At 46.7% G+C, this 27,089-nt stretch overlaps 1 protein-coding gene across 5 annotated transcripts in view; it reads right to left on the bottom strand.

The window, feature by feature from the left end:
• The window catches only part of CTIF (cap binding complex dependent translation initiation factor), a 301,119-nt gene that overhangs the window by 222,471 nt on the left and 51,559 nt on the right, over window positions 1–27,089 (bottom strand). For 3 of the 5 annotated variants that reach the window (XM_049902306.1, XM_049902308.1, XM_049902307.1), the window contains exons 2-3: window positions 7,795–8,002; window positions 6,298–6,345 (exon numbers count right to left, since the gene is read on the bottom strand). In XM_049902306.1, coding sequence (XP_049758263.1) covers window positions 6,298–6,345; window positions 7,795–7,977 — 231 coding nt within the window. In that variant the 5' untranslated portion in view covers window positions 7,978–8,002. The remainder of the gene's footprint in view (window positions 1–6,297; window positions 6,346–7,794; window positions 8,003–27,089) is intronic. The other 2 variants (XM_049902309.1, XM_049902310.1) reach the window with 1 other exon arrangement.

Here is a 27,089-nt window from a genome sequence, read left to right as displayed (position 1 = left end):
ATTTTCTAGTAGCCTGATTTAAAAAAGTAAAAAGAAACAGGTGAAATTAATTTTAATAGCATATTTTATTTAACCCTATATATCTAAATATTACCACTTCAACATATAATTATATAAAAAATTATTACTAAGATATTTTACATCCTTTTTTCCATAGTAAGCCTTTGAAATCCACTTAGAACACATCTCAGTTGGGACTAGCCACAGTCCAAGTACTCAAGAGTCATGTGTGGTCAGTGGCTACTGTATCAAACAGCACCAAACCAAAACCAAACCCATTGCTGTCAAGTCGATTTCAACTCATAGTGACCCTATAGGACAGAGTAGAACTGCCCCATAGAGTTTCCAAGGAGTGCCTGGTAGATTCAAACTGCTCATCTTTTGGTTAGCAGCCATGGTTCTTAACCATTATGCCACCAGAGTTTCCTATCGAACAGAGAAATGGCAAAGGTGGTATACCGATCCTGAGCAAACCTTCCTTCAGACCCACTTCCTACCCAACCCTGTTCTATTTGGAAGAGGCTGACCCCTACAGACTGATATTCCCAGGCTCCTGTGCCAGCTGGCTTCCACTGGGCTCAGCCAATGGGAGGCAGGATGAAGAGAGAAGCCAGGGTATTTCTCCCCTTTCTCTGTGCCTCAGGTGGCATCACCAGCTATGACTGGGTCTCCTTCCTGGCTCCAGCCCTTGTCAGACAGGTCTTAACACTGCATGCCCCTGATCCTGGGCTCTGGCAACACCATCTCTTACCTTTGTGTCTGGAGCCTAGAGGTGGTAACGGCTTCCTGCAGTTGCTAATTTCTGGGCTGATTAGCTTCTCTACTCTTTTATCTACTGAGAAAACAATTCCCTAGATTAAATTCCCTCTACTAAGAGATTTGCAGTCTCGAAGTATCTCCTCAAAGATATTAATTACAAAGGGAAAAATAGTAACTTTAGAGTGGAGAAATCCATCAGACACAACCTTAATCAAGTGATCAAAGTTAACACAACAAGTAATAAAACAGATCAACATCATGTATTCCCTGGCATGATATGCTGGGAGGGGCACATCACTTCTGGACCAGTCTTGCCAATAATGCATAAAAAAACAATTGCCATCTACTCAACTCCAGCTCATGGTGACCCCATGTGTCAGAGTAGAACTGTGCTCCATAGGGTTTCCAATGGCTGATTTTTCAGAAGTAGATCACCAGGCTTTTCTTTTGAGGTGCTTCTGGGGGGACTTGAATTGCCAACTTTTTGGTTAGCAGCTGAGCGAGTTAACCATTTGCACCATCCATATCTAATCACGAGAAAACATCAGACAATCCAAATTGAGGGACATTTAACAAAATAACTGAATTACTACATTCTGTGAAATAACTGAAGTGCTCTTCAAGAGTGTCAAGGTCATGAAAGACAAGAAAAGACCAAGAAAGAGTCACAGACTGGAGGAGAATAAGAAGAAATGATAAACAAAAATTGGATCTTGGAACAGAAAAAAGTCATTAGTGGGAAAAAATGGTGAAATCCAACTGAAGTTTCTAGTTAATTACATTGTACCAATGTTAATTTCTTAGTGCTGATAATTGTACTATGGTTACATAAGCTGTTCATATTAGTGAAAGCTGGGTGACAAATATATAACACTTTGTACTATTTTTGCACCTTTGCTATACGTCTAAAATCATTCTAAAATAAAAAGTTCTATATATGCGCATATTTATGTAGGCATATGTACATAGGTAGGTTGGTAGATAGGTAGACAGATAGATACACACACGCGTTATATAAGACCACCTCACTTTGTCAAAGGTCGTCCGTCACTTTATGCCCGCCAACCACCAGACTTTTCCTGAGTGCCTCCTGAGTGCAACCTGTAACAAGGAGCTTCCGTTTCATGGAGAGGTAAGACACGTCAAGTAACAGGAAGGCAAGAAGAGGTGCCAATGATAGGCTGAGATGAAGAAGTGTGTGCTTTCAGAGGGTCAGGGAAGGAAACACAGGCAACTGGGACTCCTGGAGAAGAGCAAGCCCAAGTGTGTAAACAAAGGCGAAGGAAGAGAAGGCTGGATCGCTGGCCAGCTTAGGGGGCAGATCACAACAACAGTGACTGTCAGGCTAAAGAAGTTTCTCTGTCAATAGCGGGGGGCTTGGTCAGAGCAGTGCTCTGCTGGCCCGGTGGGGAGCAGGCCAGGAGGCTCAAGCTCAGTGTTCATATTTTCACTAGAAGTGGTTATAGAGACGGAAATGAAGAAAAGGATCTAAGAGCACAGGCTAAACAAGCAGCAAATTAAGGTGATGAGCTGCATATAGGAAAGCAAGCAAGATGATAAAGTCCACAGTAAACCTATTCCCGAGAAGTGGCGAGGCATAACCTCAGCCAAGGTGTAACTTGTGGGGGTGGGGGTGGGGGGGAGACTGTGGTCCTGCTTGTACAGCTTTCATGACACTCAGGGGAGGAATTAAGTATGAATTACCATACTTATCCCACTACCCATCTATCAGTGTGTTATAATGTGATGGTTTTCATGTTGCTATGATGCTGGAAGCTATCCCACGGGTATTTTAAATACCAGCAGGGTCATCCATGGTGGTCAGATTTCAGCAGAGCTTCCAGATTAAGATAGGCTAGGAAGAAAGGCCTGGCAACCTATTTCCAAAAATTAGCCAATGAAAGCCCCATGGACCACAAGAGAATATTGTCTGATATAGTGCTGGAAGATGAGCCCCCTAGGTTGGAAGGCACTCAAAATACACAGTGGGTGCAGCAATGGACTGAAGCATAGCAACGCTCATGAAGATGGCACAGGCAACATTTCGTTCTGTTGTATCTGTGGTTGCCTTGAGTTGAAGCCACCTCGACAGCAACTAACAACAACAACACTGCACTTATCACACCAAGCTGTAACCACTGGGCTTGCCTGGCGACCTACCTCCACACACCCCAGCCAAGCAGCAGCCTAAGGACATCCTCTCCACACTGCTGCCTGAACTATCTCCATTACAAAAACCAAACCAAACCCATTTCCATCGAGTCAATTCTGACTCATAGCGACCGTATAGGACAGAGTAGAACTGCCCCAGAGTTTCCAAGGAGCACCTGGTGAATTTGAACTGATGACCGTTTGGTTAGTAGACGTAGCTCTTAACCACTATGCCACCAGCGTTTTAATAACATGCATTTCTTCCCTGCTCCTCAAAGCCTCTGGGAGCACTCCCTCGCACAACCCCAAGGTCCTCCCATTCTGCTCTCAACTGTCAACTCTGTCTTCTTTCCTCTTGTGCACCAGTCACCGTGTGCTGCCTCCTGCCTCCTGTCTGCCTAGTTTTGCTGTTGTTGGGTGCTGCTGAGTCAATTCTAACTCCTAGTGACCCTAGAGGACATTGTAGAAATAACCCATAGGGTTTTCTAGGCGGTAATCTTTATGGGAGTAGATCAACAAGCCTTTCTCCCGAGGAGCCATGGGGTGGGTTCAAATTGCCGACCTTTCATTTAGCAGCCAAGTGCTCAACCTGTTGTACCACCAGGGCTCCCCTGCTTATAACAGTCTCTTCTTAGCCCACCGCCTTGAAAATCCTCAGACACAGACCTTCCCCAAAACCTGTCCTGATCTGAATGAGGTGATTCTAGAATTGAAAGGCCCCACCTTTCCAAGTACTCTCCGCAGCCCACTCCCTTACACACATATACACACACACGCACACACACACACACACACACACACATGCACCCACACACACGCACACACGTGTGAGGACAGCCTTTCTCCTTCAAGGTAACCCAGCATCCAGCTTTGAGCCTCGTTAACACGCAGGTCCTCTGAGGGGGTAAGGGTGGTCTCACACTTGAAAAGGTTACCAGAGGCAGTATAAGTGGGAAATTTTCATATATGGAATGACGAACAACTGTAGCTGTTATAATTTATTTCTTTTTTTAAATACTTTTTATTGTGCTTTAAGTGATATAATTTATTTCTTAATTTCAAAATCAGAAACAAATAAGGCATACAGTTAAGATTTAATAGATGAGTCCAAAGATATTTATTCTATTACTGTCTGCTTTGTACCAGCACATTTGAGATAGTCCACAATAAAAAATAATTAAAATATGTTAGTTATTTTCAGCTCAGGATGAACGGTACTTTTATGAGCAGACTTAGGGAGGGACAGGGGAGACCGAGGACACTGAACATACAAGGAGGAAGTGGAAGAGTAAGAAGAACAAAGCAGAGTGAGGGAGGCTGAAAGCGCTGAAGATAAACTGGGCCACTCTTCAATGACATCAAAGTCCCCCAGGGACGTTCCCAACCACACAGAGCTTTGTACTTGCCGTTCCCTCTGCATGGAATACTCTCCCCCAAATAGACTCGCTCTCACCTCCTTCAAATCTTTGCTCAGAGGTCGCTTCTAGGTGAGCCTTTGCCACTTCCCGCCTCACTCATATATATCACCTTCTAATCTCTGAGTGGCATACACATCACATAACTCACCTTCTATTCCCTGGGTGGCATAAACAGTTAAGCACTTGACTATTAGCTGAAAACTTGGTGGCTTGAACCCACCCAGAGTAATCTTGGAAAACAGGCCCGGTGATCTGCTTCTGAAAGGTCACAGCCTTGAAAACCCTATGGGGCAGTTCTACATCGCACACGAGGGGTCGCCATGAGTCAGAATTGACTAGACAGCAACAAACAACAACAACAACAAAATACGATTTACTCCTTTGTTTGGTCCCTGTCTCTCCCCACCAGAAAGGAAGCTCTGGAGGGGAGGGATCACGGTCGGTTCTGTCCACGACTTTTCCCAGAGCCTACATGAATCAGTAAATAACTAGCTAGAATTCTACTTTGGTTTATTTATTTAGCCAACAGTAACTGGCAGGAAAAGAACAGATTTAAACAATTATACTTTATGCCAAAGACCACCAGCGCCTATGAGATCATGCTAACTTAGAAAGCAGGCTAAAAATTACATGTATGCTGTAAGTGCAACTTTGTAAAAGGTGCATAATCACAAAAATTTTATTAGTGCTTGAGAGAAGATTATGACAGTTTTTTTTTGCTCCATTTTCCAGATATCTCTGTTTTTCCAACTGTTGTTTTCAAACTAAACTAAAATTTTAACCTACTGAAGAAAAAAAAAACCCAGAATGAGGTTAAGAAGTGCTCAACTTCATTAAAAAGTCTAGGAATTGCAAACTAAAATGACAAGGAGGCTATCTGTCCCAATACAGCAGTGGCGGTGCGAGTCATGGAACAGCCATTCTGGAGAACCATTTGGCGATAGCTATTAAAATTAGTTCCGCTTCTCAGCACCTACCCTAGAGAAACACGTATATGTGTGCAGAAGGAGCCACGCTCAACAGTATTCACTCAAGTATCATGCATAACTAAAACCAAACCCATTGCCATCCAGTTGATTCCAACTTATAGCATATACCAGGGCAAAATTGAGAAACAGCCTGAATGCCCTCAATAGGTGAATGGTTAAATAAACTACGGGCTATCCTTACTATGGAGTACTGTACAGCTGTACAAACCTGGAAGAATCCCTAGGGCACATGGTTAGGTGAAAAATGGGAGTTAATAGCTTAACTAGTAAAAAATATCTGCCTTGAGTATCATGCTCTTTTAAGAACTATCTATGTGGGATCAAAGGGACAAGAGCAACTTGAAAGATTAGGTAGGAACCTTAGGGGGCATCCAGTTTATGTTGATGCAGGAGGAACAACTCAGAAAAGGAGGGTGAGAATGGTTACACAACTCAAAGAATATAATCAATGTCACTGAACTGTACAGAAAGAAACTGTTGGATTGGTATATGTTTTGCTGTGTATATCCTCAACAACAAAAAAATAATTTTTTTTTTAAGTACAGTAGAATACTATATCATGGTTTCTAATGACTATACTTTTTTGTACTTCAAATCCAAAAAATTCTCCTCCGCTTCCCCCTTACATTACAGTAAAAGTGTGATATAGAAAAAATCGCAAGTTATTGAACAACATATTCACTGGCTATGATACATGAGTTTTAAATAACATTATTTCTCTAAGCTATATATAATGTCTGTAAATGCATAAAAAACAATGAGGAAGTTATTGTACCAATCTGATCGGAAGTAGAGGCAAGGCGGTGGAATGAGGTGGTAGCTAAGGGAGATTTTAATGCTAATATTTAAATTCTTATATACAGTGAGAATGTATTCCTATAATACTTGCATAATGAATCATAAATTACTTTTTTAAATAAAAGGAAAAATAAAATGAATCCCCTATGTTCAACCACCCCACAACCCTCCTGAAAACTCACTTCTTCTGTTAAGCCTTTCATGGGTGGTCCACCATTGAGGGCTTCCTCCTATGAGCAAAGATGGCAGGGAAAATGGGTTTGAAGGACAGGAGGAAATGATGAAACGGGGAAAAAAGAGGGTGAGGGAATAGTGAACAGGGAATTCAGAAGGAAAGGCGAAACATGAAGGAAAAGAGAAAGAAAAGCATATTAGAAGGAGGCATCAACCCAACCTGAATACTCTCATCCCATCCTATAGGTCTGTATTGTATCCATCTTGGATAGGCCGCTTGTCTCCTTTGGCCTCGCAACATTCCTGAGGTGCCATTTACCAGATAAGCAGAATAAGCCTCAGTGGCATTGACAGATTTCCCCGAGGTCATACTGGCAGCTTGAAGCAAATCTGGAGCCAGTTCTTGAACAAATACGTACTGAGGACTTAGGTGTTAGGCAAAGGTGCAAACAATATGGTCCCTGCCCTTGATGAGTTCATACTCTATTTGGGAGAACTCAAGACTTCCAAATCTTAGCCCATGATCTTCAAAAAGGTCTACCTTTCACCCCAAAGGAAACCCTGGTGGTGTAGTGGTTAAGTGCTATGGCTGCTAACCAAAGACTTGGCAGTTCAAATCCACCAGGCGCTCCTTGGAAACTCTATGGGGCAATTCTACTCTGTTCTATAGGGTCGCTATGAGTCAGAATCAACTCAATGGCACTGGGTTTGGTTTGGTTGGGGTTCACCCCAAACCAGTGCTGCCACAGACTGACCCAACTGAGATAGCAGCCAGAATGCCTCACTTTTCTAACTACGGAATACTGAGCCCTGGGTGAGCTGCCTGAAAGCCTCATTGCTTTGGGGGCCAACCACTGCCTGTATTTGAAGACAAAGAATATTCACAAGTGTATAGTCTTTTGATCACGTGCATTATGGATAAGCTCATGCTCTCTACTGGAACGTAAGTTTGTTGAGAACAGGGAACAGTATCTAGTACGTGGTTGTTGTTGTTGCTCTTCGCTGCTGTTGAATCAGTCCCCAACTCATGGCAACCCCAGGCACAACAGGTTCAAATCACTGTGATCCATGTCCATAGGGCTTTCATTGTATAGTTTCTTGGAAGCAGATTGTCAGGTCTTTCTTCCTAGTCTATCTTAGTCTGGAAGCTACGCTGAAACCTGTCCAGCTACACAGCAACATGCAAGCCTCCACTGGTGCTTAATAAATATACGTTCAATGAATTGTAAGTCTGGCTGGGTGCCCACTGGGGCAGGAAGGAGGAAAGGGGGGTCAGAGGGGCCAAGTGTGCACAACCAGGGGTGCCTCGTGCCTGGATCCCAAAGCCTCCCCTGTCGGATTCCGGGTGCTCTGCTTGCGGCGGGGGGGTCCAACCCCACTTTGGCAATCTAGGGTCAGATGATCAGAAGCACCTGGAATCAGGGCCCCCGTCTCCCCGCTCTTTGAGTCTCCCAAGGCCCCATGCCCGCCCCAGCCCCTCTCTCACTCCTCAGGCCAGGGCTCACCTGGGAGATGTGGGACTGCGTCTTCTCGCTCTCGCCGTCACCCTCCGTCTTGTCGGACAGCAGCCCCTGCACCTGGTACTCCAGCACATAGCTGTCGATGAAGCGCTCTAGCTCCTCGATTTCTTGGGAGCGATTGCTCCCAGCCTCAGAGGAGGCTGACGCCGCCGAGGAGTTTTCCATCATTCCAGCTCAGGGGCCTGGGATGGGGCTGGTGGAGAAGAACAGACAGGCTCTGTGAGACGCTGTTGGGAGTGAGGACAAGGCCTCCCATTTGTGAAGTACTCCCTGCTCCTTGAAGCAGTTTTTCATTCCTTGTGGCATTGTGTTCTCCAACAACCATGAGAAGTAGGTGAGGTACTGACTTGCCCTTACGGTGTAAAGAATATGCTGTAATTCCCACTGGGGAGGGAAACTAAGGCCCAGAGAAGGCAGGTACCATTAATTTGCCTAAATGGCCAATACAGTAACGTATGGCAATGTTAGACATTAGTAAGGTCTACTAAGATTGGGAAGGTTATTCAGGTGGGCCTGATCCCAACACATGGGCCCTTTAAATCTGGGACTAGAGGTCAGAGATGAAGGAAGTTGGAGGTTCGAAGCATTAGAAAGATTTGACATGCTGTTGCTGGCTTGGAGTTGGAGGGGGCTGAGTGGCAAGGAATGTGGGCAGCCTCTAGGAGCTGAGAGCAATTCCTCATCAACAATCAACACGGAAACGAGAACCTCAGTCCTGCAACCACCAGAAAGTAAATTCTGCCAACAACCTGTGAGGTTGGAAGCAGACTTCTTCCCAGAGATTCCAGACAAGAACTCAGTGTGGCCGATGCCTTTATTTCAGCCCTGTGATAAGACTTCTGACTTACAGAACTGTGAGATAATAAAAGTATAAGTCACTAAGTTTGTGGTAGTATGCGACACGATGAAAGAAAATTAACACATATATCTGCTGTTTCCTGCCTCTGTGCTTTTGCTCACTCTGTGCCCCTCACCCAGAAGGCACTTTCCCCTCCCCTCCACCTAGCAAAACTAGAGGTCCTCACGCTCAAAAATGCTAGAACTGCGCCTTAGAGGCTATTGGGCAACTAATCCAACTCCCTAGATTAACAGTGGGCTAATAGGCAAAAGGGAGTCCCTGGGTGGTGCAAATGGTTAGCATGCTCAGCTGCTAACGAAAGGCTGGAGGTTTGAGTCCACCCAGATACACCTTGAAAGAAAAGCCTAGTGATCCACTTGTGAAAAATCAGCCATTAAAAACCCTATGAAACAGTTTTAGTCTCACACACCCTACTATTGCCACTGAGTTGATTCCAACTCAGCAACCCTATAGGACAGAGTAGGACCGCCCCATCCCGTAGTATGGCTGGTGGGTTCGAACTACTGACCTTTCAGTTAGCAGCTGAGTGCTTAACCAATGTGGCCCTGAGGCCCTACACATGGGATTGTAATGAGTTGGAGCCGACTAGACAGCAGTTGGTTTAACAGGTAGCCTTGGCCTGTGGAGCTGAATACTGAGGCTTTTACTAGTAAACAGGAACAGCTCAAATTTACTGAACCCTTGTCATGTGCCAGACATTCTTCTCGGCACTTGATATGCCTTAACCTACTCAACCCTCACAACAACCCTGTGAAATAGGTATGACTATACTACTTACAGGAGCCCTGGTTGTGCAGTGGTTTTAAGTGTTTGGCTGCTAACCAAAAGATCGGCAGTTCAAATTCACCAGCTGCTCCTTGGAAACCCTATAGGGTAGTTCTACAGTGTTCTATAGGTCGCTAAGAATCGGAATTGACTCAACGGCAATGGGTTTGGTTTTTTTGTTTGTTTGTTTGTTTATACTACTTAGAAGAGAAAACAGAGGTTCAGAGAAGTTAAGTAACTTCCCAAGTTCACACAGCAGAGCTCCAGGTCTGCATCATTCCAGCTACAACTTTATCTACACCCCACTGCCTCTTCTCCAGTCCCACTCCTGGCAGCCTTTCCTGCTCAGGCCCTCAGGACATCTCCCAGTTCCCAGATTCTCCACTGCACTTCCAAAGACCAGTTGTCTGTCAGTGCTGTGTGTGCGCCATTTATCTCTCCAACCAGGCTTTGAGCTCTGAGGGCTGGGCCCCGTGCCTAGCTCACTGCTGGGCCCTGGGCAGGTGGGCTCAGCTAGATGGGACCGATAAGGACTATGTCTAGAGAGGGCTGAAAGGAGCCTCCCGCAGGAAAAGTCAGCTGCTATAGCCACGCCCAGTATTCCTAGAAGGCTTAAGATCTTATCAAGGGTTCCTGGCACACTCAGCAGGTGCAGAGGAGTGAGTTTTGCAGGAACTCAACCTGGATCAGTTTCCAGGAGGATGGAGTGCCTGAATCTGCTCTTGCCACGCTCTGTCAGGGCTCTCCCCACACTCAGTGGCCTCTTGGGGGCCACACGGTAGTCCTAGAGGGAGCCTGGGCAGAGCAGTCACCCCTAAGTCATGCTAATGCACTGGGAACGGGGAGAGGTATTGAGACCCACCCCAACCCAGAGTGACACAGAGGCCCCCCTCACTGGCTACATGACTTGGACGCCTCTTGTGTCTTCACATTGTCTAAGCTCACCTTCTCCTCCACTCGCTGCTGCCCCATCAGATCCAAGCAGTGTAACCCGATGGCACCTCACCTCAGATGTCCTAAGTGCCTCTGCCCAGGGTTCCTCTGACACATGCCATTAGATACCTGCAGCAGCCCACCTGGTACTCAGGTGCCTGTACCTGGAGCTGGGAGGAGTTAACATCCCATGGAGCAACCCTAGATAGAGGAGGCCTTGGGTGATGCAAATGGTTTATGCACTCGGGTGCTAACCAAAAGGTTGGTGATTAGAGTTCACCAAGAGGCACCTCAGAAGAAAGGCCTGGTGATCTACTTCCAAAAAGTCAACCATTGAAAACCGTATGGAGCACAGTTCTGCTTTGACACTCATGGGGTGACCGTAAGTTGGAGTCAACTCAATGGCAGCTGGTTTTGGTCTCTCGGGCAACAACTCTGTGGCACATTCTACACGGCCCCTCAGTGGGTCCCAATGGGATGGAACCCTGGTTGCCTGCAAGGGTGACAAGATCCAGACCACCCCCGCCCATGACTTTCCCTCCTCCCCAGTTTCACTCCCCCCAGAGACTCCTGTTTCTGTGACACTCCCCAACATGAACTGCCTGCACAAAAGCACTTGACTTGGGCTTTGCTTTCAAAAGCGGCACCAGGCTAAGGCACCACTTCTATGTTCCAGAAGGAGTCCCACTCAGAGAACTGAGAGCCCCCTCCTTCAGTAGGGTGGGAAGATTCAAAGCAGAAAAGTGGGGTGCTCTACCTCTTTGACAAGAGGAGAGGAAGAGGGAAGTGGGAGGAAGGAGTGCTGTCCTCATCTCCACCCACGCGTCTCCACAGCCATGAGGTGGGATTTCCCTCAGCCACCTCTGCACCCTTTTTAAGAATGAGGAACACAGTAGAACTCTCTGGCTGTGGAGACAAAGGGAATAGGAAGCTTTCCTCAGGGCTTGTTTCACCTCCTTCCTGTCCCCACTTTGGGTATCTCCCCCTGGCTCAGTTTCTCATTCACAGAAGGACCTGGATGGGAAATTTCCAAACAGCTGGGCTGCTGCCTAAGCAGAGTGAGCAAGAGGACAGGAGCTTATGTTTTAATTATCAGTGAAAGTAGAGAAGAAGGGACTCGAGGAAGAAGAAGAGGTTGGAAGAGGAGAAAGGACATGTCCTACAGCAGGACACACACAGGGCGCAGGACACAGAGGCTTCACAGAGGGGAGGTCTTTCTCTCCCAGGGCCACCTCTCCACGACCTCCTCTCCCCCGTCTGCTCCTCCTTGCTAGGTGATAGGTGAGAAGGAACAAAAGGGCAAGGTGGAGGGAAAGTGCTCAGACCACACTTCAGTGTAAAGGGCACCAAAGGGGCAGGCAGCCCCAAGCCTGCAGGCAGCCCCAAGCCTGCAGGCCGGAGGGTCTGAATGGCACGGGTCTATGGCAGGTCACAGCGTAGTCGGCTGCAGAACTGGGGCAAGAGAGCTCCTTCAGGACACACAGCTGGGCACAGCAAACCCAGACTCATTTATCACTGTCTGCGGGAAGGGAAGGAAGCCCTGGGTGGTGCAGACCATCAGCCACTGGACTGTTAACCAAAAGGCTGGAGGCTCAGAGTCCGCCCAGAGGTGCCTCAGAAGAAAGGCCTGGAAGTCTACTTCCGAAAAAAATCACTGTCCTACTATGACGCACATGGGGCCGCCGTGAGTCAGAGTGATGAGATAGCAACTTTTGTTTTTTTTTTTTTTGGTGAAAGGGACAGCCCAGAGAGATGAGAGAGCAGAGGGCGTCAGAAGCTGGCCGAATGGACACGAAAAGGGAGAGTGGAGGGAAGGAGTGTGCAGTCTCATTACGGGGAGAGCAACTAGGCGTATGTAGCAAGGTGTATATAAATTTTTGTACGAGAGACTGACTTGATTTGTAAGCTTTCACTTAAAGCACAATAAAAATTAAATAAAAAACAGAAGAAGAAAGGGGCAACCCATGCTCGCCACCCAGCGCCGCAACATCTGTGAGTGAAGGGGCTTCACCCCAGGTCCCGTGGGTTCAGGGCACCCTACTCCCTGCTGCAGCCAACCATATTTAGGCTAGTCACTCTGGCCAGGTGAGCGCGACTGGCTTTTTTTTTTTTTTTTTTTTAAGGTTCTTGGATAAAAAGGTGCCTGTCTCCACATTGGTGTTTCCCCCCCCAAAACACCCAGTCCTATACAAGCCCTCCCATTGCTCCTCTGACCAGGGCTGCACACTTCCTCAGAAAACTAGTGCTTCTGCTGACACCCCTGAGCAGTCGGGTCTGTCCCTCTGATCAGCTTCTGAGCCCTACATGCCCTTGAGCCTGGCAGGGCTCCCAGGGCTACCTGCAGGGTCTGGAGGAAAAGGTAAAGCTGACATCTGCGCACCCCACGAGCCAGTGACAAGAGGCTAGCACCGCCCCAGCAGTCTCTCCATTCTTTCTCACAGCCCAGTGACAAATGGTAGTAGCTGTAAATTTAGCCAATCCCTTTAAGAGCAGCCAGGCATTAGAGGGATTACCTTCTCCTTCGATTCCAGGGATGAATGCAGTGACCTGCAATCCAAATGAGACACTTGTGCTCTGCTGCCAGCCAGCCTTTCCCCGGAAAATCCATCATTGTAGGTCCCAGATGGAGGCAACGCCCATGTCCCCCTGCCCCAGACTTTTATCTGCCCTGTTTCCTTGGCCCCTCAGCACCCAACTCAGCCAGGCAACATACTCTTTTGGGGCCTCACAGAGGAAGCCCAGAAAGGTCTCTATTTTAGGTTCAACTGGTTTCCTGGCTCTTTTTTGTTTTTGGCTTTTGGCTCTTAGCTGCTGTAAGGGGCCCAGCTTCCCTTGGACCCCAGGCCAGCTGTGGGAGAGCTGGGTGGAAAGCTTGCTCCGGGCTGGATCTGCCCACCTGATCCTGCAGGGTGGCAACTCTGCAGACAGAGGCTGGATCTCAGGTGTAGGTGGGGACCAGCACACCACTACAGCTCACCTGGTGTTAAATCTGCTCATTACATCCATGAAGTCTTCCCCAAACCTTCCCCTGGTCCGCTGCCTCGGCAGCAAAGCCACACTCCCCCTAGTGCTCTCCTGCAGACTGCTGTGCTTCCCCGCCTCCATGGTGGCCCTGTACACAAAGCCCGCTGCTGTCTAGCTCTGCCCTGGCCCTCCCCTGACCCCTTCCCACCTCCACATGCTAGCAACTGACACCTTCCCCCACAAGAAATTGAAAGTGGGGCTTTCTCCTTTGTCAGCTGTCAGGCAGCCCCAGCGCAAAGCCAGCCCAGAAGCTGCCTGCTAAGTGTGCTGGAGGAGAGAGGACACCAACAAACAGCTCACCCTGAGAAAGCCATGGGAACAGCCTTCCCACTGCCGTCAGAATGCAGCCCACCTCCCCTCCTGCATAAACAGGACTCCTGGAGAGCCTGCCTTTCCCCCAGTGATCTGTAGCCCTTACGCCCTGCCACTCCGGTCAGGGTGTTTGCCACAGACAAACAGAAGAAGGCAGTGGATGCCTTAGCATACAGAGCCTCAGGCCCCACCACGGGGACTTGGGCACTGTCGAGAAACACAGGGGCCTGGAGGTGACCATGGAAATCAGCAACATTTACTGCCTCAGGAGTCCAGGGGCTCTGCTGTCCTCTGTGAGCCTCCCAGTTCAACCCTTTTTCACTCACACATCAGACGTGGTATTAGCTACAGCAGTATTTTCCAAACTGCAGGTCTCAAGGATTTCCAGTTGTCATTCAATTCTGACTCATAGTGACCCCATGTGTTTCAGAGTAGAACTGCACATAGGCTTTTCATGACCTTTTAAAAGTAGATCGCTAGGCCTTTCTTCCAAGTTGCCTCTGGGTAGACTCAAACTGTCAACCTTTCAGTTAGTAGCCAATCATTCAACCATTTGCACCACCCAAGGACTCCTCTCAAGGATTTAGTGGACTATTAAATAAATTTAGTGGGTCATGATCTCAGCACTTTAAAAAAGATAACCAAATTGAAAACATCAGTGTTATTACGTATTACAACTACTGTTTTGTGAAAATTTGTTTCATCTACTCACATGAAAAAATGTCTTTCTTTCTGTGAGTCATGCTCAAAAGAGTTTACATGGCCCAGAGTGGCACTTTCCAAACTTTAATGTACACAGGAACCACTGAGGATCTTTGTTTAAATGCAGATTCCGGTTAGGAGGTATGGGGTGAGACCTGAGATTCTGTGCTTCCTTTTTTATTTTTATTTTTTTTTTATAATAACTTTTATTAAGCTTCAAGTGAACGTTTACAAATCCAATCAGTCTGTCACATATAAGTTTACATACATCTCACTCCCTACTCCCACTTACTCTCCCCGTCTTGAGTCAGCCCTTTCAGTCTCTCCTTTCTTGACAATTTTGCCGTCTTCCCTCTCTCTCTATCCTCCCATCCCCCCTCCAGACAAGAGTTGCCAACACAATCTCAAGTGTACACCTGATATAATTAGCTCACTCTTCATCAGCGTCTCTCTCCCACCCCTTTTTTATTTTTTTATAGTGGTAAAAAATATATATAGATATATAAAATAGCCTACAGGACTAACAGTCTACAAAAACCACGGCCTTATCTACCCTGAGACCAGAAGAACTAGACGGTGCCCAGCTACCACTACCGACTGTTCTGATCAGAGCCATAATAGATGAACCAGGATAGAATGGGAGGAAAACATGGACTAGAACTCAAATTCCTAAAAAACCCAGACTTACTGGACCAGTTGAGACTAAAGGACTCCCTGAGACTATCACCTTGAGATACTTTTTAACCTTAAACCAAAATTATCCCCTGAGGTCACCTTTTAGCTAAACAACATTGCCTGTGGGATCAGCAACCTCTTGGGAGTTCTACTGCCATGAAGTGTGAACCACTGAAAGGCTGAGCACTCCCTCCAGGCTGCACTATGATGGGGCAGGAGCTCTGAGGGATAAAGGGGAAAAGGGATGGGAGGGGATAGATACAGGTGCTACCTGGCGCCAAGATGTCCTCTGGAGAGAGCGTGTGGGAAAGCCAAGCCCCACAGACCACAAACATTTGATAACAACCTCCTTTACCCTGTAGAACATAGCGTCCCCAACTATGGAGGTCTTCAGCAATGGATGGCTGAGCCAGAGATGGGAGCTGTCGGCCAAGGCCATTTTTAAGGCTCTGGTATAGTTCTAGAGTCCATGGGTGGCACAAATAGTTAAGCACTCAACTACTAGCCATAAGGTTTGCAGTTCAAACCACCAGAGCCTTCAAAGACAGGCCTGGTGATCTGTTTGCAAAAGGTCACAGCCTTGAAAACCCTATGGAGCAGTTCTACTGTAACACACATGCGGTCACCATGAGTTGGAACTCGACAGCAACAGGCAACAACAACAACATGGTAGTTCTCCTGGGGTGAATTTCCCTAGGAGACATACCAAGGACATACTGAGATCAAGCAACTGGGGTAATAAAAAACAAAAACCAAACCGGTTGCTGTCGAGTTGATTCCAACACAGCGGTTCTATAGGACAGAGCAGAACTGCCCCGTGGGGTTTCCAAAGAGCGGCTGGTGGATTTGAACTGCTGACCTTTTGGTTAGCAGCTGAGCTCTTAACTACTGTACCACCAGGGTTCCACAGGCAACCAGAAAATCCGAGCTCCAGATCCTTTTGTTGGGAACCCACTATGGTCTGCCTTCTTGGGGACAGAGATCCTTCTGTCTTACCCATTTTTATATTTCTAGGGTCCTGCACCAAGTAGGCATTCAACAGATGCCAGATAAAGGACCATGGGCTACCTGCGGAAGGCATGTGGAGTTTCCCATCTTGGGTCTCCGTACCTAAATGCTCTCCCACCAGGGGCTAGTCTGTAGCAGATCCAGCAACAACTTCCAGACGTAGCCTGACACCTTACATAGAGAACTGGCCTTCTAGCAGAACCTGGAGACTCCTCTTACTAGTTCATCACAGTCCTGGAGCTCTATTTCCCATTATCCCTGTGGCTAATTTTACCCACTAGGGCATGGTAGCAGCAGATAACCTCTTTACTTTCACCCAGTAGGAGCAGTCTGCAGCCAGTTAAAACCACAGGGAGCAGGCTGAGTGGTTAGCTGGCAGATAATTAACTGAGAAATTCCCCTACAGCCCTCTACAAACTCTGCTGAGACACAGAGAAAGAGAAGATATGGCCAGAAAGGAGCATCACATTGTCTCAACCATCAATGTGTTTCATGCCAGAATCCTAGGAGCTCAGGAGTAGGAAAGCCTTGCGAATTATCAAGTCAAGTGTTGGCGAAGATGTAGAGAAACTGGAACCCTCATGGTGGGCATGTAAAATGGTGTGACCATGGTGGCAAACAGTCTGGCATTTCCTGAAAAGGCTAAACAGAGTCATCATATGGTCTAGCAATTCCACTCCTAGGTATATACCCAAGAGAAACAAAAACACATGTCCACATTGCATAAGAATGTTTTTAGCAGCATTATTTACAACAGCCAACAGGTGGAAACAATCCCAATGTCCATCAGCTGATAAATGGATAAAAAACACGTGGTATATACATATAATGGGATATTATTTGGCCACAAAAAAGAATGTAGTTCTGATATATGCTACAACATGGATGAACCTTGAAATCATTGTGCTAAGTGAAAGAAGCCAGTCACAAAAGACCATGCATTATACAATTTCATTTATGTAAAATGTTCAGAATAGGGAAATCTATAGAGACAAAGAGTAGACTAGTGGTTGTTTAGGGCTAGGGGTACATGAGTAGGGGGACAGGAGGGTGATAGCTAAAGGGTACAAGGTTTCTTTTTAAGGTGGTGAAAATGTTTCAAAACTGATTGTAGTGACGGTCGCACATATCTGTGATTACACTGAAAATCATTTAATCGTACACTTTGCATAAGCTGTATAGTTTGTGATTATATCTCAATAAAGCTGTTTAGAATATTAATGTATCCCACAAGCTAGCCCCAGGATCATTGCCTTGGGTTGAGATCTCCAGCTAAGTAGTTTGAAGGCCTCTCCAGAGAAGACAATAGCTGTGAAAATCAACTGAGACCAAAAGAATAGAAGAGTATCAGCAAAAAAGCTTAGGGTGGAAAAAAAAAAATCATTGAGCCCAGGCTCCCACCAAATCTGGGAGAATTCACCAAAAATGGGATGCATCTCAGGGTGCATCCGTCCATCCGTCCGCCTGTCCGTCCATCCGTCCGCCTGTCCATCCATCCATCCTTCCTTTTAATAAGTATCTATCCAACCTTGGTGTTAGGTGCTAGGGATACAACAGTACTGACTGGGTCCTTGGCCACCTGGCACCCCCAGCCAGTAGGAAAGGCAGACAAGTAACTAGGCAGTCACAATATCATGAGCCAAGTGCTATGGAGGGCCAGAGGACCAGCGCCAACATACAAGAGGAACACCAAAAAAAAAAAAAAATTATTTTTTATTAGCTTGCTCTCATAAGCCTAAAACCAAACCTGTTGCCGTCGAGCTGATTCTGACTCATAGCACCCCTACAGGAGAGAGTAGAACTGCCCCATAGGGTTTCCAAGGAGCAACTGGTAGATTTGAACTGCCAACCTTTTGGTTAGCAGCCATAGCACTTAACCACTACACCACCGGGGTTTCCACTTGCTCTCACAGTAAAACACAAATATAACTATCTAGACAATATAACCAGAAGAGACCTCAGAAAACAAAAAAGACATTGACTATAAGACATCATATTTTAAGTGCCACTAAGAAAGAAAAAGGCGCTGCCAACTGAACTACGACACAACATCCTAATGACAATCCTGAACGCAGACAAACCAGTCACATGAGCCTCACATGGCTTCGAGAGTATTTTGTCTATTTGAGAGACCTGTCGATTTCTCCCACCTTTGGTGGCATTGCTCAACATGCGTGAGACTGAAAATTCTTGTTGTTTTACAAGAAAGTATGAGATTACGGTCCTTTCCTCGGCAATGAATATTTGCTTTTCTAATATAAAATTGGTGCCCCACTGCTCTGTTTCCATCCCTTCTGCAGACACAGTAACACAGTGTCAATAATAAATCAGTGTGATCTTTTTGAAGACATTACAACACACCTAATTCAACTGAAGTAATAACAGTGTGAACAACACAACCACTTTCACCCAGGCTCAGCCAGTGACAACTATATCATACTTGCCATCTGGCCAACAGTGAGGGTGAGATGCCAGCAATAGTAAGATGCAGCTTGATTTTGGAGATATTAAAATGTGGGGAAAATGCAGTAGGGTTGGCCAATCCTCATATTACAGACACGGAAACACAGCATAGACCTAGGGCATGACACACTCCGAGTCACAGAGCCAGGACAAAAACCTTGTTTCCAGAGATTTGTGCCTTCTATGCCCTCAGGCCACCTCCAGGAGACTGCCATCTCTAGGCTTATATTACACTTGGTGTGTAAAAAAAGTCATTTTTTTTTTTTAAAACAGTTACCACTATTTCAAAACTTTTCATCATCCCAAACAGAAACTCTGTACCATTAAACAATAACTCTCATCCCCCCCCAACCCTTAGCCCCTAAACCCACTGCCACTGAGTTGATCCTGACTCATAGCGACTCTGTAGGGCAGAGTAGAACTGCCCCATAGGGTTTCCAAGGAGTGGCTGGTGGATTCGAACTGCCGACCTTTTAGTTTGTGGCTAAACTCTTAACCACTGTGCCACCTGTCCCTGGTAACCACTAACTTGTGTTTGTCTCTAAGCATTTGCCTATTCTAGATACTCTATATAAGTGAGATCATACAATATTTGTCCTTTTGTGTCTGTCTTATCTCACTCAGCATGTTTTCTAGGTTTATCCATGTTATCATATGCATCAGAACTTAATTTCTTTTTATGGTTGAATATATTGCACTGTGTATCTACCACATTTTCTTTACCCAGTCATCTGTTGACGGACATTGGGTTGTTTCCACCTTTTGGCTATTATGAGTAATGCTACAATGAATACTGATGTACGTATACCTGTTTGAATTCCTGCTCTCAATTCTTTTGCGTATATACCTAGGAGTGGAATTGCTGGCTCATATGGTAATTCTCTGTTTAACTTTCTGAGGAACTGCCAAACTGCGGAAAAAAAAAAAAACTAGTCTCTTAGAGAATAAATGGCAGTGAGATGAACGTATCAGGGGTCGCTACGGGTCGGAATCTACTCGAAGCCAACAGGTTTGATTTGGACATAACGTCTTTGTCCTACAAGTCCCATGAAGACGGGTAAGGAGAAGCCTCGTCTCAATGCCATCCAAGGGACCAGCTTAAATGTGCCATTAAGCAAAGAAGGACCATTAGTTCATAGCTGCCACAAGAGTACATTTCCATTCCCCACAGGCTTGTCCACCAGACTGCCATTCAACAATATTGTACCATGTTTACAGATGGGTCTGGCCAGGTGTTTTCCTCAGAACCTCAGGGCTCTCCCTAGGGGAGGGGTCCTCGGGAAGACAGCCTTCCCCATCAGACCACCTACGAGAGTTTTGGCCACACCCTTGCCGAGCCCGACATTAGAAGTCATCACATCTTTACTGAACATATACAGAATATACACAGTTCAGAGGCTGTTGAATTGATTCTCAATATGCAAAATGCTGCCCGCATCCTGGCAATACATTTTTCTCATAGGGCACTGGATCAAGATGGGAAAACACACATTTTTACTTTGAGAGCCTGGAATCTCAGAGCTGGTCCCTTGACACTAACATAGATTAATATGGTCAGGTCCTCTGTGTCAACAAAATTCTTTTTCTCTTTCCTGTAGTGGGATAAAGAATGGGCCCAAATGGTCTTGGAGGGGAGGGCAGAACCAGGTAAACTGGGTGAGACACATGTCCCTGAATACAGGGCCACAGTCAGAAAGGGCTGTCCTCTAAACTGGAAACGGGTCTGCCCAAGATGTAGGAGAAGGGCTATGGAAACACCACGTCTACAACAGCATGTGCAAACACGGCTGAGAGAGAGGAGGACACCTCTCAGATTTCAGCAAGATTCACAGTCTCACAGAGACACACCAGTGTAAGGTGTCACTAATGTGAGACCAGCTGCCCTGGGATTGATAGAACAGGTGGCAATTCAGATGCTGTGTCAGTGCTGGTTTGGAATATTGGGTGGGGGGGGGAAGTGAAGAACAAAAAAGACAAACAACCCAATTAAAAAATTAGCAAAGGACTTAAATAGACATTTCTCCAAAGATACACAAATGGCCAACAAGAACATGCAAAGTGCTCAACGTAATTTATCATTAACCAAAAACCAAACCCAAAACCAAACCCACTGCTGTCGAGCCAATTCCAACACATAGCAACCCTATAGGACAGAGTAGAGCTGTCTTATAGGGGTTCCAAGGCTGTAATCTTTATGGAAGCAGACTGCTACATCTTTCTCCAGTGGAACAGCTGGTGGGTTCGAACTGCTGACTTTTCAGTTAGCGGCCGGGGGCTTAACCACTGCATCATCAGGGCTCCCTCATTCATCATCAAACCAAAAACCAAGCCCATTGCTGTTTGGTAGATTCTGATTCTGATCAGAACTACCCCATAGTTCTAAGGAGTGGCTGGTGGATTCAAACCGCCGACCTTTTGGTTAGCAGCCAATCCCTTTCTTAATCACTTCGCCACCAGAGCTCCCATTCGTCATTAAACCAAAATGCAAATCGAAACAACAATGAAATATACTTCACTTCCAATAGGATGGCTAGTATCAGAAAAATGGAAGGTAACAAGTGTTGGTGAGGATGTGGAGAAACTGGAGCCCTTCTCTTGCTGGAAATGTAAAATGGTGCAGCCGCTAGAAATACTTTTGCAGTTCCTCAAAAAGTTAAACACAGAATTACCATATGACTCAGCAATTCCACTTGAAAGCAGGAACTCAAATTGATTCTTGAATACCAATGTTCATTGGTGTCCTAATTTCACCTTTTAGAGGTATTTTGGAATATTTGTTTTTGACAATCATTTTTCTGTAGTCAATATCTTAGTGAATATAAAAAATTCTGTTTTTTTTTTTTTTTTTCACTTGACATGGTAAGATGAATATTCCCAGGTTGTTAGGATCCTTCAGAAATAATTATGCAGGGCTGCCACCTTATAATTTTCAAGGACTTTCCCCATCCATTACCTAGCTGGCACAGAGGTCATTTTCTGCCCTGTCTGTGCACTCAGGCCCCTACTGGGAGGACGGTTCTCACGCACAGAGAGGCTCGTACAGTCTTCTAGCAGCACCTATCCATTGCCCTACGTGTCACCACTTAATCTGGAGCCTTCTCAACTTGTACAGGGAAAGAAGTCAGAAATCTTGAGTATTGCCGGGACTGCCCAGCCTTCCCTGCGAGACGGGTTAGGGTCTAATAAGAGTACCTACCTCCTGAGGTTCTTCAGAAGGGCAAATGAGATGGTGCGTGTAAAGTACTCTTAGCCCATGCTGGACACCACAACACAGTCAAGAAATGGTGCCGTTGTCCTTCTTATGATTGCCCTCATCCTCGCTCTCAATGTTGCTGGAAATTCTGCTTACTCCAGTGGTTAAGTCTGGAGCCTGAATACCCGGAACAAAGCCCCGTCTGATCATTTTACATGCCTCCCTGCAGCATGTTCTCCTTGCTGACAAAATACCAAAGTGAACTAGTTCCCCAAGTTCTGATCTCAAGAATTTAAATGCATAGAGATGGCACATGTTGCAAGCCTGTTCCCAGCTCTCCTCACCCTCCGTGTGCCCCTTGGCACGGTGCATGTGTGTAGGGCAAGGGAAGGCGCAAAGGCTTCAGGCATTTCTAAGCATTCTGGCATGGTGCCACCTTAGCCCAGGGCTGAGAGGTGCCTGTCACACCTTCCCTCCTTGCTAATGACACCACACTTATACCTTCTTTCACACTGAGGCCTCTGAAGCCTTCCTAAGTATGAGCACACACAAGGTCACAGGCTCAGTGATGTGGTTTTGATCGTTTTCTTGTTACTTACAAGCAACCAAGGCTTGGGGATGCCCGTGATCTTCCTTAGGCCACCAAGCAGGAGAAGTCTGGAACCCTGCTAAGACCCCCAAAACCCCTCCTCTGTTGGGGCTTCCCTGCCTATCGAGGTCACCTGCCCCATGTTTCAGGGCTACAGCTTGGAGAAAAGTACACTGGAGGTCTAAGGAATTTGGCTGCAGGGTCCAGGAGCCAGAGTGTGGGCTGGAAAAGCAGAAGGAGCTGTGGAACAGGATGCTGGAGGCCCCACCCTGGGTCCTGCCCCTTGCATTGGCCACTGAGTCTTCTCACCTGAAACAGCCCAAGCTCTCAGACTAGAGAAGACAGCACACCTGGCAGGGAACACCCCTAGACCAGGGGCTTGGGTCTGAATGTTAGCACACAGGCTGCTTCCGTGGCCATTCCTACCCAGACAACAACTACCCGTCCCTCAAATCTCAGCCCACTTCCTCCTCCTCCTAAGGACTGGTTTTCTGGTGCATAATCTGTTGAATGACGGTTTATGCACTCACACGTCTGTTAGGCAAGGATATCCTGATGAGAAATCAAAAAGGACTGGCAAACACACAGTCAGCACATGGTCAAGGTTAGCTGATCACAGTGAGGGAAAATGCTCATCTAAGGCAGTGGTTTTCAAGCTTGTTTCATTGCTGATTCCATCTGTGCATAACACATACACACACACAATGACACACGTATTATGTATGCAGTAGATACAAACACATACTATATATGCAATACGCACACATATACACTCCATATGTAATACACACATACACACACAGTGATACACACATACTATATATGCAACACATAGATACATATACTATATATGCAATACATACATACACACAGTGATACACACATAATATATATGCAATACACTGACATATACATACTATTTACGCAATACACACAACATATGCAATACACACAGAGTGACACGCAACGCTGTATATGCAGTACACACATACTCACCACACTAATATATTTTGTACATTATAAACACACATCCAAAAATAGAAATTAAAAAATCAAAATGAAATACAAATAGGAATTCTACCATTTTCTTCGAGGGTGTGTTTTGTGCACCCCACCCTGGAGACAGCTAGTTTTAGGTGACAAAGTTGGCTCTAACTACCAATTTCCCGCGACTCCTTCAGCACTTGGAATCTGGAATTCATAATTTCAATCTCTCTCCTTAGTTCTCAGTTTTTTTTTCCTGCTGAACTTGAGGCCCAGGCAAGTGGAATCTGCCCTGGCAGGGCTTGTGTGTCGGGTTGTCCTGCATCCCCAAGGGCCGCGCCCTACCCATTAGCACATGCTCGGGACATGCCTCAGCCTGAAGGAGCACACCAGGTGAGGAGAAGGCCCTGGGAAGCAGAGTCTTCATTCCTGGGATAGTTCTCATCTTCTCAAACCAATAAAAATAAACCCCCATGAGGGTTCAGATTGAGCCACTTTTCAGGTCAAGGGTAAGAAATGCCCATCTGCTGTGGGTACAAGGGTTTCTGGCCCCCTTGCTCTTTGCCAGCAAGGTCAGGGGAGTTCAGATGAGGAGGGAAGGGGCAGAGCCAGGGATGTGTTTGTGGCGGGGGAGGGTAGAGAGTGGCAGCCAGAGAATGTGTGTGTTCATCCCAGAAATCTGCTTCTGGCCTCTCTCAGCTGCCCAGCTTCCACACGCAGCTGTCATAAATACCAGCCCCACAAACAGCACGGCCGGTGGCCTCTGCCTGCTGCTCATGGCAGCTAAGCCAGAGAAAGACTCCAGGCCTGCAAGTGTGGAGCACAGGACTCTCACCCCCACCTGCTGTACAATCTTGAGCAAACAGCACCATTGCATAACCTACAGGGCCCACTGCAACATGAAAGTGTGGGCTTCTTGTGCAAAAATTATCAAGAATTTCAAGACAGCGAAAGCAGAGCATTGAACCAAGTGCAGGCCCTTACAAAGACACAGTCCTGTGTGTCTGCAGGGTTTCATGCCCATGGAGCCGGCCCTGTGAGCAAGGCCTCTCCTTCAGGCCACAGCCACATTTCTGCATCGCACCATTACCAGCTTCCGTCAAGTCAACCCCAACTCATGGCAACCCCAACTCATGGTGACTGCATGTGTGCCAGAGTAGAATTGCGTGTCCTCCGTAATGTTTTTCATGGCTGATTTTTCAGAAGTGGATCACCAGGCCTTTCTTCTAAGGTACCTCAAGGCTGGGTGAACTCAAACCTCCAATCTTCCAGTTAGCCATCAAGCATGTTAACCACTTGTACTAACTAGGGGACCCCCACCCCCTGCACCATAGAGCTGCTCTCTCACTCAACAGAACCTTTCAGGAGTGGGGGAGGAGAGACAGGGTGGGAGGGGCTGCTTGTGTTCAGAGGAGGGAGTTGAGGGGCAGAACAGCTAAAAATTTACCTCTGTGGTCCGTGTCAACTGTTTGATAGGAAATAGTGCCCTAAATAATTTGAAGATATTACATCATAGAATACGCAAGTGAAGGCAGATATTCAGAAAGAAGAATCTGAATGAGTTCTCATCCTCACTCGGCCTGGCCCCAGCCCCACATGAGGCAAGAATATGTTCTCGCGCTGGCCTGATCACCTGGGCCAGACATCTTCATCTTTAGGCCTCATTTTCTATACCTATAAATGAAAAAAAAAAAAAAGCTTCCAGGGCTGTTAAAAACATCAAAAGCAGGTCTAAAACACAAAAGAACTCCAAAAGCATACAGTGAATACCGATCTCGTTTTTCACTGCTGTCAAGTCGATTCTGGCTCATAGCAGCCTTTTAGGATAGAGTAGAACTGCTCCATACGGTTTCCAAGGAACGGCTGGTGGATTCGAACTGCTGACTTTTTGGTTAGCAGCCAAACGCTTAACCACTGTGCCACCAGAACTCCATGAATAGCAACAGAGATGGAAATAATAAAGGTGATTTTGCTTGGATGCAGCCAAGTCATTTCAAATGCAGTACACATTTCCCCATTTCTGCAGTCTCCTCTGGAGAATTTCAGAATGGGCACTAATATCCCAGTCTCCATCCAGGTGTACTGCCAGTCGGAGGGGTTTTCCCATGCTTGTATGCCAACTATACACTGGCCCCCATGAATCCCTCCTGGAGCCTCCGTCTGAACCTTGGAGGGCACCAGGCTCCCACTGGGCACAACACAGTGCCACCGTATTTCAGGCCACCAAGTTTCCTCATGGTTAGGGGAAACTTTACAGGACTTATTAATGAAACGTGTTGGCTTATCTGAACGTAGCACATGGGATCCTACACTGTGGTGCCCACCACTCCCTGCTCCCCCCTGCACCCAGCTCCTGCAGAAGGAGAGGAAGCTCCCCAAGGTTCTGCAGGGACTCTCCTTGCTCCTCTTTCCCTGGGGTCCAAGGAGCCAAATGCCTCCGAGAAAGGCAGGCTTGGCTTCTACTTGTCTGACCAGAGCTATTAGTCACCACCACTCCCTGCTAATTGCTGTCCTCAGCACTGCCAGGCCATCTGTCCCCTCCTCCCGGAGCCCTCCGCCGGCTTACAGCCTCCCACTATTAACAGCGACAAAAGTTGAGTGTCATGGGGATCACAGTGTCTGGGCCTTTGAGGCACGCTTGCACCAGTTAGTCCATTCATTGCGTTTGAGCTGTTGCCCACTGCTTCTCTCCAAGGCCGACCCACTGCATCCACTCCTGCTGCCCTATATATGGGGCCTGGGGAGCTTCCGAGAACTATTTTAAAATTTGCATTTCTAACAAGTTCCCAGAAAGTTATACATTAAGGATCACCTGGGGATCTTGTTAAACTGTAGATTCTGATTCAGTGTATCTGGGGTGGAAATGCAAATTCTCAGCAGGGAACTTGTTGGAAATGCAAATTCTCAGCAGGGGCTCAAACTAGAACGATCTAGTTCAAAGTCCTGTTTTAAATCCATCCTTGGGAAGTCCAGGTGCCTCAGCAGCAGGAAACCCTTAAAACTCACTGCCATCCAGTCAATTCGAACTCATAGCAATCCTATAGGACAGAGTAGAACTGTCCCATAGAGTTCCCAAGGCGCACCTGGCGGATTCAAGCTGCCGACCTCTTGGTTAGCAGCCCTAGCACTTCACCACCACGCCACCAGGAAAGCCTTACGATCATTTATTCACTAGTAGAGATAAAACGGTGGAGCCCTGGTGGTGCAGTGGTTAACAGCTACGGCCGTTAACCAAAATGGCAGCAGTTTGAATCCACCAGCCACTCCTTGAAAATCCTATGGGGCAGTTCTACTCTGTCCTATAGGGTTGCTACGGGCTGGAATTGGGTTTGGTTTTGGTTTGATCTGGGTGCATTGGAGCAAAGGAGAGAGCCACTCCTGAAGCCCACAGATATCACAAGGGTGTCTTGGTGGAAAGAGGAGTCCTTGGGTGGGGCAAATGGTTAATGCGCTTCACTGGTAACCAAAAGGTTGGATGTTTGAGTCCACCCAGAGGTGCCTCAAAAGAAAGGCCTGGCAATCTACTTCCAAAAAGTCAGCCATTGAAAATCCTATAGAGCACAGTTCTACTCTGACACACACGAGGTCACCAGGAGTCACAATCAACTCAACAGCAACTGATTTTCAGTGCAAAGAACACAGTGCCAGTAATCTAAAGGACTGGGCGGGTCCACTCCCTGCTCTACTGTCAATTTTCACATGTATAAGGTTGCTAGGAGTTGGAATCAACTGGACAGCACTGGGCTGGGCAAATTGGGTTAATAGTATCAGCC

Source organism: Elephas maximus, chromosome 11 (assembly GCF_024166365.1).
Source record: "Elephas maximus indicus isolate mEleMax1 chromosome 11, mEleMax1 primary haplotype, whole genome shotgun sequence".
Classification (NCBI taxonomy): domain Eukaryota; kingdom Metazoa; phylum Chordata; class Mammalia; order Proboscidea; family Elephantidae; genus Elephas; species Elephas maximus.
This window is presented reverse-complemented; position numbering and strand designations above follow the sequence as displayed.